We start from the raw sequence: 13339 nt of genomic DNA, 5'->3' as shown, positions 1-13339 counted from the left end.
TTTATTTTGGATGATAATTATCTAAAACCAAAGATAAAAAGTACAAAGAGGCTTTTTAAACACTTTATTGAGATTAATGTCAGAAATTAAATCACATTTAAGACAGAAGGGGAAGTCAGCGTTTGCACTGTAAACTAAATATATTTACAGTTTTTCTGGACTAACTTTGGATCTGCAGCGTCAGGCAGCAGAGCGCCACCTTGTGGGAACGACCATCCTTCATGGAGATCATTTATTATTCACTGTAAAAACATTGGTTGAGAGCAAGTAGCTTGTGAAAACAAAACCTGGTTAGCATGAATATGATAGCAGTGAGCTTATAACACAGAACCAAACAGGATATTAGCAGTAAAACCTTTTACAGTCCATCATTTTGCTAAAGTCCTGATTCCTCCATAATTTGTCCACCTCAGGGTCAAAGCTGCATTATGTAACTTTTATTTATTTACATATTTGTTAAACCTGTCCACCTTTCTCATGCCTCTCTGGTTGTCTGCTACGCTACAGCTAGCATGGCATGGTTTTCCAGTAACAAGTTGTTTCTCCGCCACATTTAGCAGTGCGTACATGAGAATGATTTACAGCACTAAGCCCCGCCCTTTAGCTCTGATTGGTTGCTTCTGGTGAATTTCTTTGGACGGCAGGTGGAGGTGGAAAAGCTCGATCAGATTGAATAAATATGAAACAACATATTCTCTATAAGTTACTTACTGGAGGTTTAAAGGAGAGTGAGTTATAGAAATGAAGTTGCAATAAAGACGGTTAATATCTGAAGACCAGGAGACGGTTGATGGAGTTTAAATGGCGACGCTGTTCTCGATGCCGGATGGACACAGGTACATATACGGCAGCTCCAGGTGCCTGTTGCGCTCTGTGATGTCATCAGTAATGGCCTGGAGCTCCTCCTGCACTTCCTCCAGCAGCCTGCGGTGGGCATCGAATTTGAAGATGGCCTCCCTGTAGTGACACAGAGGAACCTGTAGAGGGAGACACAGAAACTTTACAGCAGTGGTCCCCAAACTACGGCCCACATTGTATTTTCTGGTTTATATGTGGATTTTTCTTCAACCACCAGAGACTTTTTTAACCACTGCTTGACTTTTATGTTATTTAATCAGTACGGTTGTTTGCTAGCGGTAGAGCAACCACCTTGTGTTATGACCACCAGGTCGAAGCAGCTTATACTTCAAAAAGAGCCTTATGAGGAATTCATATGTTAAAGTTACTTTCCCTCAATGGAATATATACTAGTCAGTCCCAGTGACTGTTTCACTAACGGTTTTTGCCCTTGTGCTTTCTGGGTAAAAATCAATCGAGAAACGCACCCACCCCCCCCCGGCAAAAATTTTCGGCAGCGCATGTGATAAACGTGTAACACTTTTTCTGTTACAAACTGACTCCGGCCCCCCCACCAAAGAAGGGAAAAGTTATGTGGCCCTCACAGGAAAAAGTTTGGGGACCACTGCTTTACAGGAAGAAGAAGAAATGGCGCAGACGTCTTCATGGCTGTTTTCTGTTATTAACATGGAAACTGGTCAGAAAATGATTCAATGTTCTGATGTGAAAAAATGTTTGAGGTGCGTTTATTCGTTTTCCAACTGAACGAGCTGGGCGGAGCCTTACAAAGTCGACGCCAGGCTGCGACAGCACGGTCAGCGTCATCAGGACGCGGTTGGTGGAGTTGATGTCCGGCAGGAAGGACAGGATGTCCTGCTCTGTGACACCTTTGGCCTGCGGAGGAGGACGCATCATGGCGGACGGACAGTTGGGCATCCAGAGAGCAAAGTCCAGCTGCAGAGAGACAAACCGCAGAGGCGCTCTGAAGGTTTACCGTCTGGAAAATTAAGTTTGCACTTTGTTTTAGTGCAGTGGAGCAGCTGATAGCAAAACGTTTCTGGGTTCAGATCTGTTGTATTATTGACACATGGCAGTATCAACCTGGTTGGATTTAGCACAGTAGCTTCGTTTGAATGCTGTGTTGGGATAGCTGTTTTTGCATTAGCTTACGTTACTGTGCTCCACAACATGGATTGCTTTGGAAGCTACAGAACAAGATGTTGATTTGCCTTTTTTATATCGCTTCAAATCCCAACTTTTAACAGAAAGTAGTTCATATTTTTCATATTTCTGTTGCTGCTTTGCGTTTGTGTTCAAACCCAACCTGACCGTTTTTGTCCTGTGTCCACTGACCTGGGAGAAGTTGACGGCAGCATGCAGAGCAGAGCAGGAGTAGATGACCATGGTCACAAATTTGGAAACTTCTGCTTCGGTCTGGAAGCACGGAGGAAACCCTGGAGGTGACAGGAAGTAGAATCAGAAACGAGCTCATGGAGGAGGAACTGCAGTCAGGCATGAGAAAATGGTTCTGCTTCTCCATGAGACCAAACCATTGCTGCACTTCTGGAAAACATTAAACTTTAGATTCAGCATGGTCGCTCTGCTCTGTCCAGATGTTCTCTAACCATAACAGTGAGTGGCTGTTGGGAACCAACCTGCGTTCTGTGGGAATCCGTGTGTATTGATGTCGGTGATCCAGTTCTGGAGCTCGGAGTCGTTCTGGACGTCTTTGTCTCCTCTGTAGTACAGCTGGACCCAGCCGAGGACAAACCTGCCAGACACAGACACCTGAGCCGTCCTACAGGCGCTCACCGCCGCGCCGCCGGGCCGGGGTGCGCTCGTTTACCTGTACAGTGCGTCCCAGATCCTCCGGGCGTCCTGAGCGTAGAAGCTGTGAGGCAATTTGTCCACGCCACGGTCCAGCAGGTCGTCGGGAACGCACATGGACCGATAGTGAATGGTGGCCGACGCTCTGCGGAGGATGTCTGGGATGGTCTTCAGACCAGAACCCACCGCCTGCAGAACCAGAACCAGAACCAGGTCATTACAGCCCTGAGGGAACAGATCATTCTGCCCCAGTTCCTACGCTTTATCTCAAATTAAGGAGGTTCTAATTACAAAAATGAACATTTTCATTAAAAAATATTCCAAATCTTAAATTTATAACAGCATTGATTTCAGTGAAGCTTCACAGCCAAAAATTTACAGCAATAATTTGGGTTGTTTATTCATAAGAAAAAAAAAACTAATATTTTTCAGTTAGCATGTTATTAATTTATAAATGCCAGTTTCAAAGTAAATATTTAATTAACAAGCTAAATACCTAAACCAACTAAATATTTAAATACAATTTAAACATTTAGCCCCAACCTATTCCTCAAATTTTTAGTTTTCTAACTAAAGGTTTAGCTTTAAATTGGGACATTTGTGAATGAATAACATGGTGAAAATATGACTCCGCATTTTCTCTCTTTTGACAGGCTAAGTAACCCAAATTATTGAGTATCTAACTTTACAAACGGCAGCCCGTAATAAGTTATTCAGGACATTTAACTACCTAGTGCTTTGGCTGCTCCCAAACAGAGTGGCGCCCTGGGCAGTGAGCCCTGCAGGTGAGTTTTTACCTGATCAAAGGTGCCGTTGACGGCCAACAGCGACGCTCGCGCCTGCATATTGATCTGCAGAGACGTCCTGATGTGAGGCATCAGCAGCTGGAGAGACAATCACAATAAACACAAGAAGATGAGATTAAAAAACTAAATAATTAGATTTTATGGTTTCACAGGGTAATCTAGAGATGAACCCTGAGGGAGAAACTCGAATGGGATTTATTAGTTCAGCTCTTCTGGAACCAGATGATGCTGCGCCATGTTCTGAAAACTGTTAGATTAAACCAACATATCATGTCTTCCATCCATTTAACCCAGAGTAAATGTTTATCAGGTTGGATTTTTATCATGTATTCATGTCTAATAGATTATCGGCTAAATTCCACCGATTCAACTGTTTGCCATATTTCATAAACTACCCCTTTCTGGTTTTCACTAACTGTCAAGAAATAAACCTAGTTCTCATGTGATGTCACAGTAATTTTGTAGCTGACCGCCATCTTGGTGGGTATCTGTAACTGTCATAACAGTTGCTATGACAACAATAAAAAAGCCACGTTCTCTATCTCACATGGGTTGGTCCTGACAGTAGCATTTTATTGATATACGTTTCTTTTGCACATTGATCAATAGTGTCAATATTATTTCTCTTTGTTGGTCTGGAAGCCATAATTCATCTATGCTTTGCGCTGTGTTTGCCTATCAAAATGGCGGTCCAGTGGTTCAGACTTGTGGGAACTTTGAACAGTTAAACGTTGCTCTCAAGTGGTAGAGCTGCTCCTCAAGTCATCGATCATTTATCCAGATCATAAACACTTTGGACCAGTGGTGGGCACACTGTCGCTAACTAGTACAGCTAATTTTTGGTTTAACGCTTTATTGTTTTTGCTAACTTGGAAAACATTTAGCGCATTTTGTTTCCATAAATTCTAAAGTGTTAATTTACTTGGCTGTTTTGTAAACTTATTCAGGTGGATAAAGTTCTGTGGGGAGGTTTTGGTTAACTAAGACATTTATATTCATCCTCTTATTTTGAAGTCTGTTTATGCACAGTCGGTATAAACATAGTTGAAATTAGCGCTCTACGCTTAGCTTCTGCTAAACATGTTGGTATCGCGCTTTAGTGTTAGCAGAGCTAATATTTATGATTAGTGCATTAGCAATAGCGCTACTAGCTTTACAGTTAGCGGTGCCCACTACTGCTTTGGACCAGTTCTTGTCTCTCGGGTGGACAGGCTCTCCATGTTCCAGGCGTGGCGGCTGGTCTTCACCTGGTGCAGAGGGTGATGCTCTGGAAGCTGCCGCAGCGTGGCGATGCAGCACAGCTCCGCCATCATATGGGTCCGCATGTAATGGGAGACCAGCTGGTGACCCTGGAAGTCGGCGCTGTGGACCCAGATTTTAGCCAGCAGCCAATCACAGCTGGGGTCAGAGGGCAGGAAAACCGGGTTCTGCGGACCGGGCGTCTGCTGGAGCTGAAGGGTCACAGGCAGAGTGTCAGTCCGGGACAGCTACAGCATTTTCCACCTGGGTGGAAGCTCACCTGGATGGCGATGGGGACCACCTGTCCCCGCTGGTTCAGGTGGAGGAGACACAGCGGGGCGGACAGGTACGTCTGCTTTCCATTGATCTGGTTGCCTTCAAGCCCGTCCAGGAGCTTATAGTCCAGCAGATAAATGTTTCCTCTCTAAGCCGGAAGCATCAGGTTTCTGACATAGAATCCAACAGGAGCCATAAATCACAGAACCACAAAGTTACCTGTAGCTCTTCTTCAAGGGAGGAGTCTGCAGGTAGGAAGGGGCGGAGCATGTCAGAGGTGACGGCCAGGTTCGGAGGGATGAGGTGTGTCCGACGCAGGAGCAGAGGGTTGCAGCCGTTCAGACATTGATAGCCAAAATACCACTCCTCCATCCAGTGAGCCTTCACAAACTCTGAGAGACAAAAGACAGCGTCTTATCGTCCTGCAGGACGTCTGCTGAGCTGGAGGACACACAGAGATGAGGACAGAGCAACAAATGGAGCAGATAAACACCAAACACCTCGATTAGATGTACAGCTAACAAGTTCACATGAACCTGATGGACATCCTGATCTTAGCACAGAGTTTACTATAATGTTGGTGGCTAAAGCTTCATCTTGTCTAGAACGGGTCTTCCACAAGGAGTCCGATTCATTCTTCAGGATCGTCAGGGAGGTCAGACACTGATGTAGGACAAGGAATCCTGGCTCACAGTCATAAATTTGAGGTCAGACCAGACAAGTTCTTCTACACCAAACTCCTTTATCCATGTCATTATCAACCTGTCTTTGTTGACCAGAGTTCAGCCATGTTGGGACAAAAAGCATCCGTCCCGGAACCATTCCTCCTACAGTGGCAGCATGAAATTCTCCCAAATATCTTTGTCCTTTCTTTGGATTCTTAAGGGTGCAGCATCTGACGCTTTGAACATCATGTCAGGTTTGGATCCAGATGTTTGGTCACAGACTCTATCCATGAAATTCTCTACACGATGTTATAGAGCGAACCAGACAGTCACATGGTGTTTGGAGGTCTGTGTGTTAGTTTTAACCTATCCAGTCTCTGACCTGTGTAAATCTTTAGTCAATTGGACTTATTGACCAGGCAGAATCGTGTCCTGGTACCGAGCTGAGGTTCATTGACTTGAGAGTGACCCATTCCTTCAGATATTTGCAGCAGCAATCTACAGCACAAGCTGCTGGGTTTTATATGCCTGTGGTAATGGGAGTGACTGGAATACCTGAATTAGATAATTATGATGCAAAACATTTCAGACATTAGAATTTCACCTTCAGGGAGAAACCAAGAAGTTATAGAGACAAGAACTACAAAAACAAAAAACAATTAATGAAATTTACAAAACAAATACAAACATATTAGTTTCATTAGCATTGTGTGATGGGTCGGTAACTAAGTGAGCCGGGCGGTTCTGGTTCTTACTGGCGATGTTGTTCTGATGTCCACTGAAGGCAAAGGCGGTCTCCAGCTCAGAGAAGCTGCTCCAGGGTTCGACCCGGCTGGTGAAGCCCGTCAGGTAGTGCATGTCGATGAATGGGCTGCAGAGCAGGAACAGGAAGCAGATCAGAGACGGCCATCGCTGACTCAGATCATTTCTGGGTCTTACCTGATGAGTTTGTAGCTCAGGTTCGGCCCGAGATCGGACAGACTCTTGAGATCGACGCACTGAGGAGCGCCTTCGATGAACACACCCCACCTGTTAACAGGGGAGAGTTCAGGTCAGATACAGCTTGGATCAGGTCTAAACCCAGTTCTAGAGCAAACCCTGGTCTAAGGATGGAGATCATCAGTTGGATGCCTTCAGGTTTTCTCATTAATCCACGTCTTTTTGTTCTGTGTTCAGTTACATTTACTTTGGTCTCTTGTACTTTAAGGAACCGGTTCTGAGTCAGTTTCCTGTTTTTTTTCAGTCGATGTTCTCCAAAGTCAGTTTCTATTTACATAAATTTTCCTGTCACCTGTTAAAAACCAGACCCTTGTTTTATGCGTCACTTCATCAAAGAGCCAGGACCTTTGACTGTTGAGAAATGACTGCTTACTCGAAGTGAAATGTTTGAAACGATTGACTCTGATCTCAACCAGTCGCTCAAGTTGACATATGCAATGCACCATCTTGATTGACGAACGCTACCAGAGATTTCCTGCACTGTAAACAACTATTCTCAACTGCAAAAGAGCCAAGCCAAACGACATCTTTTCCAACAAAAAAATGTCTTAAACATTCTTCCTGTTCTAATTTTGGAAGCGTGCGCAACAAAGATTTGTTCACTTCCATTGGCAGACTACAATTTGGTCAGAACATCTTCATGCACAACTCTTCCTTTTGTTCACCGATTAGCCTGATTGAAATTCATCTTTAAAGAAATCTAACTGAATGGGACAAATCCCAGGCGGCACACTGAAGGTAGATGAGAATCAAGCTGCATAGGAAAGCAACGGCCAGGACAGTTTTCCAGGAGCCTGATGTGTTGTACCTGATGAGTTCCCGCTGCCGCTGCAGCTGGCTAAGTCGGTGCTGCTTCACTTGCTCTTCCGTTTCCTCCTCCAGCAAACACACTGGAGCATCACCCAACAACGGGAAACACAGGTACAGAGTCAGACGGATCTGAAGTGATTGTAAGAATCTGACACCTCTCAGGGACCAAAAATAATCTCACGCTTTCCGCTGCGCAGCTCCACGTCGCCATCTGCTGTCCGCACCCACTTGTCGCACAAGAACACCTGCGTGTCTGAACCGTCGGGCCTTGGTTCCTGACCTTTAACCCGCTGGCGGAGCTCTACTCTGTTGCAGTGCCAGTCCACATTGGGGAATCCAGTCTGCACCTCCAGCTGGAGCCGAACCAGAACCACCCGACCCAGTGGGCCACTGGGCTGGACCAGGACAAGGCACGTCTAGGAAGACGGACACCATTAGGAGAGACCTTAACAGCTTTGCAAAAACTCAGCAGCAAAGAGAAGAGACGTTAGCGGAGCATCATTTCACCCCATCAGAACGATTACTGATGAAACTCACAGATCCAGGCAGCAGGTGATGGCCGTCATTCACTGTGACGGGCGAAGTCTCGCCTTGTGATCCAATCAGGCTGAGACGCAGACGGTTGAAGGTCCCACAGGTGGGACCAGGTGATGTGTGAACCGTCACTTCAAACTCCTGACAGAAGCCCATCCTGCAGGACAAAGTGGTGGCAGAGTTGCTAAAGAGACAGGAAGAGATCCTCCATCGTGTTTAAAAAACGTCCAGAAGGTTTTCTGGCAGTTTAGGGATCAGTAAATCTCAGCTGACTGTCAGAAACTGAAAGACTTCAGTGAAATAAATGTGAATATCATCGGTATGGAGTATGTTAAAAAGTCAACACTGAGGAGAGGATCTTCATTTAAGTAGAAATGACTAAAGGTAAAAACATCGACACATTTTCTCCATTTTAACAAAACTTTCTATTAAATATTAACCACTAATATTTACTGACAGTCTCTGTCAATGGACCAAAGCCTCAGTTTCACAGCTGAGGCTTTGAGTTTAAATTCTGGCAGAATATTAGAAACTTTACTAAAGGAATGTGCATAAATGTTTGTTACATAATTTTATTTATTTTACTTTTAAACTGGCAAATACGTCACAATATTTATGTTTTTATTCTCTATTCGTTTATAAATTTGATTTAGTCAAAGGTTTTATATTCTGTGTGTAATACTGAAAGAAAACTGTTTTACATTTTAAATATCATTTTTAATTCATGAAATGTATTTTTCATGAATAGTGGGGTCTTTTTATATTTTGAAGGTATAAACTGTCTCATCTCCCCAGTTCTACCTCCTGTTCTGTCCCATTTTAACCGGGACGTTTTGTACCGTTGCTTTAAGGCACACCTGGATTCTTCCAGGACAGATTGACTCCTGCTGGTTTAGAGCTGGAGGTGAAACCTTGGCACCTTTTCAGGATCATCTCTGGCCCTTAATTTCTCTGCTTAGTGACTGAAGATTAAAATGTTAATAATGTAAAGCACTGTTTGAAGTCAGTGGTGGAAAGGGGAGGTTGTTCATCTAAGCTCTGCTTGGTGAATGCTGTTTAAAGATCTATTTAAACAGATCTTTAAACAAATCTGTTTAAAGATCTGTTTAAACAGATCTTTAATAAGTTTTGCATAGTTTTATGCAAAACTTTTGTGCAAAATCAGTCTCGTATAATGAGATTTTACTTTGTCTGCTCTTTCCAGGTTGAGCTGTTTTAAGACTGTTACTTTTATGCAAATAAGATGCTGCTGGCCACACCCCGCTACTCAATATTTACACTTTATACATGTGAAAATGGCTGCAAACAGATGTGGAATGGGACAATGGTTCATATTTGATCCTGAGTCAGAAGAATTGGAGCCTCCTGAACAACCATATAGGAAGCAGCGAGTGGTTTTGAACGCTAACTCAACAACAAAAAACTCGTCTTCTCCAGCAGCCATTGTACTACCCATAAAGCTGTGAAACCAACAGAACAAACAAACTCGTATGCTTAAGTTGCCTGCCAATAGAGACATCATAATCAGCAGGTTTTTGAAATGTCTCGTTTTCCAGACACCAAAAAACACCAACTCATTGCTAGAAAACAATAAGTTCATCCCAAAGTTGTTTTATTCGGTCAAGTTCTTCAGTCAACCAAGTCTTCAGGAGCCTTGCTTTGTGCATTGGTGCAGTCATGTTGAAACAAGAAGTGGCTCTTCATCCATAAAGTGTTTCCACAAAGTTGAGGCAATGAAATTGTCCAAATGTCTTGGTCTGCTGCAGCAGTAGGAGCTTCTTTCACTGGAACCACTCTTCCATATCCTGAGTAACAGCACAATAATAAAGTCTATCCATCCATCTGTCCATCTATCCATCTATGGGGTCTGGTCCATATCTCCAATATTCAATGAGTGAGAGACGGGGGACACCCTGGACGGGTTGACAGTCCATGACGGGATATTCCTTCTGAATCAAATGTTACCCTGAACTTACACCCGTTTGGATTTGTGATGCTTACCTTGTATAACACGCCTCATATTAATTGATGGCGGATTAAGAAACGTTTGCTAAACTGCAGTCATCTGAATCAAGTGTGGTTAAAGCAGAGAAATGTCTGACCCATGCAGGGTAGTGTGCCTTAGGGTCCAGGGTTGGAAAACTCTGCTTCCCACTGCTGCATCTGCTGCTTTGTATCACACTTGAGGACCGAACTATGCCCAACTCCAGAGCTAACGCCCTGCAGCCTCTAGAAGCATTCCTGCTCCAACACACCAGAGTTCTCTCATCAGCATCATCCAGCTCTGCAGAAGCCAGGTGTTGCATCCTGTTGTGACACCATGGAGGAGTTCTCTGACCTCCTGCAGGGATTCCATTACTTCACACCAGAGGTCATTCCTTCTCCAACACACCTGAACCAGATGAATGGTTCATTAGCAGGCCTCTACAAAGCAGAGAGGCCTTTTGACTCAGGCGTGTTAGAGCAGGGGTGCATGTTAAAGTTGCAGGGTGGTAGCTCTCCCGACTCAGACGATTCCGTCTGCAGGGACACCTGCTAGACTTTAGTCCCTGCAACACCTTACTTCCTGTCCTGTGATGCTCTGAAATGGACCCTTGTTGTTTTTTTGCCTCTGGACCTCACAGGGCTCCTGCTGCCTCTCATAAGCCTTCTTTTGTTTACCTCGCTGATATTTGAATTGGAAATGAGGACCAGTTAACGCAGGTATTCAGCAGATGTTTTCTGAGAACACTGAAGTCTTTGATGCTTAAGGTCACTTCCTTCTTTAGCTCATGCCTGGGAAAGCTTTCCTACTCCTTATGTACCTGTGGACTCACACACCTTGTTACACTTGATTGTAACATCTTCTTTTCGATCAGTTCCAGCCTACAGTTGATCAGGTCAGAGGAAATCTACTGAACTTCTCTTGATGAACCATATTAACCACAGGAGCTCCATCAATGTTTTGTATTAGCATGAGGTAAGACTGACATTCAGCTCAGATTATGGAGGAGGAGGTTCATGCATGCAGATGATTCAGTGAATGTATAAACAAAATGACCGTATTTGAAATAAAAATGACTAAATATCTCACACAAAGAACCTCAACATAGAAAGTTCTGGGTGTGCACCATATTACAAGCTATGCATGAAGACAGAAAACCCAACTAATGGAAAATGTTGTGGAATGTGACATTGAAATAGTTATAAAGAGAACCTGATGACCAGGCGGGCTTACCTGCAGTTCAGCAGCTCCTCTCCTCTCATCTGGGTTTGCTGAAGAGGTGTTTGGCACCTGCAGCTACGGGTGCTTTCTGCTGTTTTCAGGATCCGCCCACACTGACACCTACACATAACTTTCAGGGTCATGTAAGGCTGTTTGGAGGAGTTACTGGGGGAACCAATACTTTTACCACTGTTTAATTTCCTACAGAGTGAATTTACTATAAGGTTTTATAACATTTCAATAAGGGAATTTGCGTCTGGAGCAAAATATAATTTGACCACCAGGGAGCATCGACCCAGTGGTTACTTTCAATACTTCATCAATGATGTGTGACAGACGTTGTGGTTCCATAGTGTAGCGGTTATCACGTCTGCTTTACACGCAGAAGGTCCTGGGTTCGAGCCCCAGTGGAACCATCACTTTTTTCTTTTTTTTTTTTTTTTTTTACGTCCGTATTTTTGTTTTTCTATTCTGTCAGAATGTGATGGAAGATCTTAAGTAGCGCTCCACCTGATTCACCGCTGTTGTAAAGAGCAAAAGGAATGACGAAAACATGATATGCGGCTGGGATCCATGAGCTTCAAAATAAAAGCAACGTGTTACGTGACAATGCGAATGGTGTAACTAGGTCCTCACGCCAAAATCACTCCTCCTGCTGTCATGTCAGTTTTTCTATTGTTTTTTGACCAAAATATTCAAGTTTATGCAACGTTGTTTCTTCACTAACTTCAAAGAGTCTCTGATTAGTGTGGGTAAATTCACCCCTTCACTAACTTCTACCTTGATTTAGTCAGGTCCACATTGTGTTAACATGAACAACAAAAGGAACTGGAGATGCCGGGGATTGAACCCGGGACCTCATACATGCGAAGCATGCGCTCTACCACTGAGCTACATCCCCACATCATGAATTCAAGGCTTTTATTTGTGAATTTATACAGTTCCGCCTGGTCAGAATGGTCAGTGTAAAGGTTTCATAAGGTTTTCTTTTTTTATTCATTTGAGACATGTTTGCAGTCTACATTCACTCCTTCTGACTTTTTTAGTCGACATAAACATTTTTTTTTCTGTAGGTGCGAATAAATAGATGTCCACCAGGTGGCACTGGCAGATTAAAATTGTTATGGTCTGAACTCTCAGCGGAACTTACCGGTGTTGACCCGGGAGACTGGGAGGGAAAATGGCAACCTGTAAAGATTTTAGGGGATCCAACAGACCGCTGACAGCACAACCAAGTTTACCTCTCTGGCGTCGTTTACACACGATGGAACCAGTTATACCAGTGTCGAGGTTGGTACATTCTGTAAGCACATGCAGGCCTTCCTGAACCTGATTAAAGTTAAAGTCCTGCACTTCAACAGATGTAGCGAGACCGACAGCCGTCGGCGCTTACATGTTTCTGGGTAATTCTGTCTTAAAACTACAGTTAAAATAAAATGACATGCACATAGTCAAGATTGTGGAATAAAATTTTCGGTAGACTGACTCTCTGTTACAAGCTGCGATGGCCGAGTGGTTAAGGCGTTGGACTTGAAATCCAATGGGGTCTCCCCGCGCAGGTTCGAACCCTGCTCGCAGCGATGTGGCATCACTTTTCGTCCCCATCATTTTTAAGCACTATTTTGTTGGCTAAATGTTTAGCACAAAGAATTTCCACCTTATCGCCCTTACACTGTGTTTGCTGTCTTTTGCTAACTTAATTCCTGGTAACTCCCAATCCACAGCATTTAACTGTGGTAGAGGAAATGCAGTTGAAAGTATGAAGGGTCAACAACATCTACACCGTCCTGGTCTCTTCATTTTTAAAGATTGGGAGGAACTCCTAAAGAAATTGACTGATTACGTAAGCCAGCATATTTATCCTCCTGACCAACTCAACACATAAAACATCTGATTTAATTTAAATATGATTTTAGATCACGGACAGCTGGTGGTTAGGAATTGTTTGAAAGTGTTAGGAATTATTAAAAAGGGTTAGGACTGCTAGGGATTGTTAGGACTGCTAGGAATTGTTTGATAGTCAGGAATTGTTTGAACCGTTAGTAATTATTTGGACTGTTAGGAAATGTTACAACTGTTAGGAATTGTTAGGACAGTTAGAAATTGTTAGGACTGTTAGGACTGTTAGTAATTATTTGGAC

The 13339-nt window shown here is 43.6% G+C and overlaps 1 protein-coding gene and 3 non-coding genes across 5 annotated transcripts; 2 read left to right on the top strand and 2 right to left on the bottom strand.

The window, feature by feature from the left end:
* Nucleotides 1–49: 49 nt before the first annotated feature.
* LOC103459850 (arachidonate 15-lipoxygenase B) lies at nt 50–12498 on the bottom strand. 2 transcript variants are annotated; one of them, XM_008401774.2, is made up of 16 exons: nt 12349–12498; nt 11211–11318; nt 7997–8150; nt 7641–7875; nt 7458–7539; nt 6590–6679; nt 6406–6521; nt 5205–5377; nt 4990–5133; nt 4718–4921; nt 3462–3548; nt 2684–2853; nt 2493–2608; nt 2191–2291; nt 1624–1791; nt 798–977 (listed from the first exon to the last, which is right to left on the bottom strand). In XM_008401774.2, the coding sequence occupies exons 2-16, from the start codon at nt 11237–11239 to the stop codon at nt 798–800; spliced, it is 2049 nt and encodes a 682-aa protein (XP_008399996.1). In that variant the 5' UTR covers nt 11240–11318; nt 12349–12498. The 2 variants fall into 2 exon arrangements, with proteins under 2 accessions (XP_008399994.1, XP_008399996.1); XM_008401772.2 differs by lacking the exon at nt 12349–12498 and having other exon boundaries at nt 50–977; nt 11211–11341.
* trnav-uac (transfer RNA valine (anticodon UAC)) lies at nt 11542–11614 on the top strand. Its single transcript has one exon. It is a non-coding gene; the product is annotated as a tRNA-Val (tRNA).
* trnaa-cgc (transfer RNA alanine (anticodon CGC)) lies at nt 12028–12099 on the bottom strand. Its single transcript has one exon. It is a non-coding gene; the product is annotated as a tRNA-Ala (tRNA).
* Nucleotides 12499–12696: 198 nt separating the features above from the next.
* On the top strand, nt 12697–12778 carry trnas-uga (transfer RNA serine (anticodon UGA)). Its single transcript has one exon. It is a non-coding gene; the product is annotated as a tRNA-Ser (tRNA).
* The last annotated feature ends 561 nt before the right edge of the window (nt 12779–13339 follow it).

The sequence above is a fragment of the Poecilia reticulata genome, unplaced genomic scaffold, assembly GCF_000633615.1.
Source record: "Poecilia reticulata strain Guanapo unplaced genomic scaffold, Guppy_female_1.0+MT scaffold_131, whole genome shotgun sequence".
Classification (NCBI taxonomy): domain Eukaryota; kingdom Metazoa; phylum Chordata; class Actinopteri; order Cyprinodontiformes; family Poeciliidae; genus Poecilia; species Poecilia reticulata.
This window is presented reverse-complemented; position numbering and strand designations above follow the sequence as displayed.